At 33.9% G+C, this 7,306-nt stretch overlaps 1 protein-coding gene across 1 annotated transcript in view; it reads left to right on the top strand.

Moving 5' to 3' along the window:
* Positions 1-226: 226 nt before the first annotated feature.
* LOC150097399 (proteasome activator complex subunit 4-like) overlaps positions 227-7,306 on the top strand; it is a 646,748-nt gene continuing 639,668 nt past the window's right edge. Inside the window, exons 1-2 of the mRNA XM_090407543.1 lie at positions 227-558; positions 3,144-3,284. Of these exons, the coding sequence (XP_090263669.1) occupies positions 323-558; positions 3,144-3,284 (377 nt within the window). The 5' untranslated portion in view covers positions 227-322. The remainder of the gene's footprint in view (positions 559-3,143; positions 3,285-7,306) is intronic.

Below are 7,306 nucleotides of genomic sequence, written 5' to 3'. Positions count from 1 at the left end.
TATCTTCATGATTGTTAGTGTATATAGCTACCATCATCGGGTTTTTAGTAGTTTATCGTTTTATGCTGTGGTTTATAATTTTTTTTTTTTAATGAATGAATGCAGCGTCATGCATGTCAGCAGTTTTTCAAAATACATTTCTACGAAATGATTGATTTTTGGCAATGTGTTAGGTGTCGCTATAAACGGTGAACGTCATCGCGACATCATCAATCCATGGCCGCTACCATGGAGAACTGAATCACTGTGTATAATGTGTATAGGTACGTTAAGCGAACAAATTGATTATTTGTATATGTGTCTGATTAAAGAACTGTAAGCAATGTCTATCGAGACTCTGTCAATTAATTACGAGGAAAAAGCTACTATAGCTTTGGAAACCAGGCTTGGGTATATTCCGCAGAAAGAACTGCTGTATAATAAACTTTTGCCTTATGGGAAACTATTAGATCAAGAATCTCAAAGATATTTAGCAGATATTAAAAGCCATCTTGGTAATTCTGTCTTATATCATGAAATTACAATTAGTACAACTCTGTGGACAAATCACTTAATGAAGTAAGTTTTGCATCTCTGTTCATATTCGAAGTTTTGAGATTTAAATTATATAAAATCTTGTTATACCATCATTGTCTTTTGGTAAAAAATAGAACGTTTCAACTTATTTTAAAAAATATTTAATTTTTTTAAATACAATACACTAAAAACACAATTTTTAGTGATGATCACAAATTAAATATAGAAATAGGCAACAGAATAAGCAAAGCTGGTATGATAGTGAGTCAGTTGAATAAATTTATATGAATAAGAGAGCAATAAGTCAGAACAGTAAAGTAGCTGTATACAAAACAGTGGTCACTAATTTTAACTTATAGCATGAAAGATGGGTTAGAAATAAAACAATTCAGTAAAGATTGGAGACAACAGATATGAAAGGGCTGAGAAAAATTAGGAGAGGGAACAGATGACATCAGTAGCAGAATCATACCAAAAATGAAGATGCTTGGAAGGAAATTGATATTATTAATATTGAGGAATGTCTGAGAGAGCTAATCTTAGGTGATGATGTCTTAAAACAGAATGGGAAAAGGGAAGGTTAGCAAAATAGATGTTTGATGTCAGGAAGGTAGTGAAAAGATCCAGTGGAGAGTTGCGTCCACCTTTACCATAAGTTGCCTCAGTCCTGAAGATACTTCAGGCACAAACTTTGTTTGCTTACACTTGGATAAAGGATTAAACTAAATTTATTATAGTCTAACCAAGTGGAAAAAAACTTCCATCATCTTTATCTAATCCAGAGTAATTTAATAATAAGGTGAGACACCTTTTGGCAACACGTATAGGTATGACTTCTCTATTATTTTCACCTTAGTATCACCACCTCTGGGTCTGGCTCCCACTGACGAGACCTCAATAAAGGTCGAAACCAGTCTGGGTAGTGGCCCTTCCCTTAATGCATAGCATTATACATGTCTGCAAGGAGATGTGCTTTGCATTATGGGAGATACTAAGACAAGTGATGAGAGCTTAGGCCACCTTTACCATGAGTTGCCTCAATCAAGCGCAGACTTTTTTTTGCTTACACTTGGATAAAGGATTAAACTAAATTTATTATACATAGAGGAGGACTGGGTGGATTGATGCAGATAGAAGATTATGGCCTTGGAAGATTGTGTTAAATGTTAGCACATAAAATATTGACATTAATGTTATATAACATAACATTTATAAAACACTAATCGTTTTTTTTTTCCCCAATAGATAACTGATTAATTTGGAGGAAAATTGTCAATAGGAAATTAGTAATAACGTAAAACTTTTCACATCAGAAATTTCGTGATGAAATATATAAAAATGACTGTTAGCACTTGGAAATTTAAAATATATTATGTAATATGGTGACAATAAATTGAAGAATATGGAATTAAATTATAAAATATTAGCATTTATAAGGGAGATGGTTGACTGACATATCAAAGTGGTATATAGGGTTGAGAGTCTGCAAGATTTAAGGTAACCAGTGATATATCACAAGTTGGTGCATTGTTATTCAGCCTGACAGGTGACGTACAGCTGTTTGCTGATGATGCAAAGATAGGCAGGGTAATCAGAAATGCGACTGATATGCAGTACTTGCAGAATAGGCTGGAATTGTGGGCATGTGAAAATGGCTGTCCAGTAAATGTATGCATTTTGGTTTATTGAGATATCCGATGGTGTATTATATTGATGGGATTGTGTTCGAAGAAACTGACAAGCATAAAGATCTTGGATTTTTATTAGATTGAAGTTGAAGGTCAAAGGTTCATATAGCAAAAATTACAAATACAACCCAGAGGATAATTACAATGTTAGAATGAGTTCTGGCATGTAAGAATAAGGTCATTTTGCCTCTTTACGAGGTTCTGATATGACCTCATGCAGACTATCGTGTGTGGATCTGGTATCCTGGTAATGCAGATTCTGAGGAGAATGTTAAAGACAATATCAGGAATATGAAATGTAGATTATGAGGAGAGATCGAAGTTTTGTATTGCAGATGCTTTCAGATAGAAGAAAGAGTGGTGATGTGATAGAGATCTACAGACTTTTGAAAATGTCATGTAGGATACCAGTAGATTGAATTTTTCATTTTATTCAGCTGGAGAGTCAGCTGGAGTCAAATGTGGAATTGAGGTGGACAGGGAGACACTGTTTGAGAAGAGTGGATGATGAATACAGGAGTGGATGTGTGAGTGTACAAGAAAAGAGGGATGTGGAGAAACAAACATGTCTGAGAAGAGGTAAAAGATCAGTGATAATAGAGAAGAATAGCCAATGGGAAGGAATGGAGGAGTCATATCTGAGAAGTGGTGCGATTTGTTATAGAACCAGAAATCTGTACAGAGTAGTAGGAGCATGGAATGCATTGCTTGAGAGAGTGATGAAAGTGCAAATAGTGAATAGGTTCAAGGAGTGATACGATAGATTTTGTGTAGTCTAAGGTGGCACTCCCCCAATGAGTAATGATTTTTATTATGATGATGATAATCATAACAGCTGTTAGAAACAATAATAATCATAATAATTACTTTAGAAAGATAGTGATAATTATACATTATAATGTGTTACCAATAATGTCATTTGTTTTTTATTTTCTGCAGATATGTGAGATTATATGGACGAAAATTCTCAAAAGAAGATCACATTAATTTTATAAAGTTACTATTTGAATTAATTACTATACCTGATTTGGAACTAATTACAGTCACAAAATTGTCTCAAGCTCTTACTCTTCTCCTTAAGTAAGTAAGAACATTATATCAGTCTTCATATATATATATATATATATATATATATATATATACACATATACACATGCATACATTGATAAGCATGCCATGTTTTGAAACATATTTTTATAGTTTTCTATCTATCTATATATATATATTAAATTTTGATAGTAGTTTTGTAATTATAATTTTTGATGTGTTTTGTATTATATGGTTTGAAACCAAAGTTGTAATGTGATATAATGAAGACTCATTCATATTATAGAATGCTATGTGGCATATTTTTTGATTCTGTGTTATGTAATGGATTCTTGGTCTATTGTTATTAAATTGATTGCCTCTCCCTTCCTTCCCACTTCCAAAAAAAAGCACTGCTATTTATGGATAAGCTCTTAAAAAAATGAATTTTCGTATTTTAAATTGTATTGGCACACACAGAAAAGTGCAATATATGAGCACAAATCAAGTCATAGGATCAGCTGATTTTTTTAAAATTTTTTGCTATAGTACTTCACTGTTTCTGCTTTGGAGCAAGAAACTGCAGTCAGCAATAAGAGATCATCACAAGAGACCTAGAACATTGTCTTTGATTTTCAGTGCATGTGTCATTTGCAGGCCTAGTGGTTAGTGCATCTGCTCTCCAACCAATAGGCTATAGGTTCAAATCTACTATGGGCATAGATATTTTGTAAATGTCTTTTGATGGGAGACAGATTTCACAGATTAGTGTAACCGTTCTGTTTACTGGAAGCCTGAAATGTTTGAAACCAAACTTGGAAAAAAAGTTCCACGTTAGGTTTCTAGAGAAGGATTTTCAGATTATGTAAATAATAAATTTTAAATTTAAAAATTTATTATTTTTAAATTTACACATACACACACAAAAAAAAAAAAAAAAACTTGCTCCTGCAGACTCAGTTAGTGTGGTCGAATTGGTTATTAAGGTTAGATATAAAGACCACAGTGGAATATATCCTTTTCTGGAAAGCATGGAATGCTCACATTTAGTCAGTGGCTTAGCCATTGACCATTGTATTAGATGGCAGGAAATGGCACTTCATCACATTTTCTAATTTAAATGTGAGAAATTATTCGAGGAATCTTGGGAAGACTTCTGCCAAACCCAGATTTGTATAGAACACGTCAATTTCCGACATTTGGGAAATACAGTCAGTCTTCAATTTACAATGGCCATTCCATTGTAAATATAAATAAATAAAATAAAGTAAAAACTATTAACACTGTATATAGTGTTACAATAAAACTTCTGTACTATGGTTTGCAGCTGTGCAGTATGTCTCTAGGGACATATGCAGATGCTACTTATGAATATACCAATCCAATGTAGAATTGCCCTTAATTATTGGTTTCTAATATGCCCTGTTTCTGGACATATTAGAAAACAACAATTAATAGGCATATTAGGGCATATTAGATTTTTCTTCTTGTGCTGACATATAGCTCTAGCATTTTTTAACAGATATATCACATCTATAGCTTTTTCAGTTCCAAAAAAATTTTAAATTCTGTTTTAACTACAGTTTACCTGTGAAAATTTTAACAGTATATAAATCTGAAATCTGCCAAAATTGTAATACTGTTCTTGCATTTGGAGTGGTGCATTGAAAACTCTCTAAAAATACTTTTAGGGTTCAGAAATGTAAACTCCATGATCTCTTCCTCCTCTCTCTCCCCTTTTTGCTTGTTTGCTCAGACTCACTCCAGTTACTTTCTCATGGACATTTTGTTTCTTCTACATGCCTTTTCTATATGTAATTTCATGCCCTCTGTTCTACTGAATTTACCACTACTATTTCTTTATGAGGTTGCACATGCCTGAGTAGCCTCATCATAACTTTTACAATACTAGATCAGAATAAAGGACTGTTGCACTTTGATTCTAAATGCAAGTTAGAGGAAGGTTTTTTTTTTTTTTTTTAATATTATTATTTATTTTTTAAACTTTAAAGTTTATATGTTAGGACTTAGGAAATTTTCCCAGAAATAATAGTTCATTTATTTTTGGCACAGCCAAATAGAGTTTCCACCTGGAAAAGAATTTGCTTCTTCTTCCTTGTTGACATCTTCCTTATACAGTTTGCACAGATAGCCTCTCATTCCACTCATCTCTGATGAATTCTTTGAAAAATTCTTCTACATTAATCTGGTAACAATCCCCTTACCAACTAAGCTGTCTCAATCATATTATCTTTCTCCTACAAAAGTCTGCAAATTGCATTTCATCAATCTGTCTTCATATCCTGCATTCCAAAGACTAGATGCGGTTACCAGATATTAGTTATTATTCTCTGCACTCCTTCTAATATATTCTCATTTCTGTGGAAACCAGGTGACCACATCTGGGCTAAATAATCCATGTGATGCCTGATCAAGATCTTACACAGCAGAACCATAACAAACTTCAAATCCCTCTCTATCCAGTCCTATCTCATCTTCTCATCTCCTCTTACATCCTTCAAAATTTCCCCACCAAGCATGTACTTTGCATCCATCCTTGCTTACTAAATTTCAGAACCTTACTTACTGAACTGAACTGGTAGTTCCGCTCCACACAGCTTGCCTACCCACAGACACGTCAAATTCTCATGTATGACCACATCTGCAAACAGCTAAATCCAATCCGATAATATTAATATATAAGTTAAACAGTAATGGCTCCAAAATAGTTCCCTGTAGTACACTTTGCCCACATATGCGACTTGCCGATACCAGACAGCCAATCACCTGACTCACTAATCTAGTATCTAATCCTGTTTGTTCCAACTGTTTGTTGGAACATTTGTTCCCATTTGTTTAGTTACCAATGATTGACACATGACAAGTTACCAACTTGTCATGTGTCAATCTACCAAACGCTTTTGCAAAATCTTACCACTACATATACCCTTGTTCAGTGTATTCTGACCTTGTTATAGTACATAAGTAAACTGGTAAAACCTGAACTCCTTTTAACAAACTTATGCTGAGTGTTACAGAGAACATTGCTCTTATCAATCCACTTCTATATCTTACCTCATACTAACCTTGACTGTTTGACTTCTCAGGTGTTTTTTCAGTTTTGCACTATGGGCTGTTATTTTGTAGCCTCCACCTTATCATCACCTATGTGAAGTGGAGCAGTTTTACTGTTTCCACTTTGTTGGAATTTGTGCCTTGCAGATTCTTGTAAAAAGATGTGCTATGGTTGTCATTAACTCCGTGGAACACTTTTTTAAGACATGCAGTGATATGTCATTAAGTTCTATTCCCTTAATGACATCCACTTTACTTAATTCCTCATATACTTCTTGCTCTCTCACTATCAGTTCATCCTTTTCCATCTCCCTCTATACTTAAGCTTTCATCATATCACACTGACCAAGACGAAACACCCCGATGAATTGCTTGCAGAATACTTTAACTACATCCTCTTCAGCAGTTGCCAATCTATATTTCTATTTGTTTACGTGATCTTACCATAATCATTTTTTTCTTCTACTTGACACATGTCAAAAGAACTCTGTAGAATTTTTCTTGGCTTGATTTTCTAATTTCTGCTCATTTTTGCTCTCCTTACCAAATGGAATTACTTTCTCTGGCTTGCTGTTTGTTCTCTTCATGCAACTGATTATTACCATTATTCAGTTTGTGCTGCCTTCACAGTGTCTTCTTCCAGATTTCATTCTCAAATCCCTTCAGTCATCTATTTGACACCTCCTTTATTTAGCTTTTGATTCTAGAATACATTCATACATTGAGGCTGTTAAATATCTTTTAGTCAGAATCCAAGCAGCATTTAATGTTTTCTGCTTATCATCTTATTCCATTCTATAGATCTAAGCTATCTCCTAAGCTTTTCATAATCACCAACCTTGTACTCCACATATGTCCTTTCTTCACAGACATCTTCATATGGCTGTTGCCAACACCCATGTGATCACTTGCCAACCAGCGGGAAATGTGACATCCCATTCACAATAACATCCTGTGATGAAACCACATATAAGACTCAGTTCTTATGTAATCTCTGTTAC

The sequence above is a fragment of the Typopeltis vanoorti genome, chromosome 17 (assembly GCF_054136105.1).
Source record: "Typopeltis vanoorti isolate ZY-2024b chromosome 17, IOZ_Tvanoo_1.0, whole genome shotgun sequence".
In the NCBI taxonomy this organism is placed as follows: domain Eukaryota; kingdom Metazoa; phylum Arthropoda; class Arachnida; order Uropygi; family Thelyphonidae; genus Typopeltis; species Typopeltis vanoorti.
This window is presented reverse-complemented; position numbering and strand designations above follow the sequence as displayed.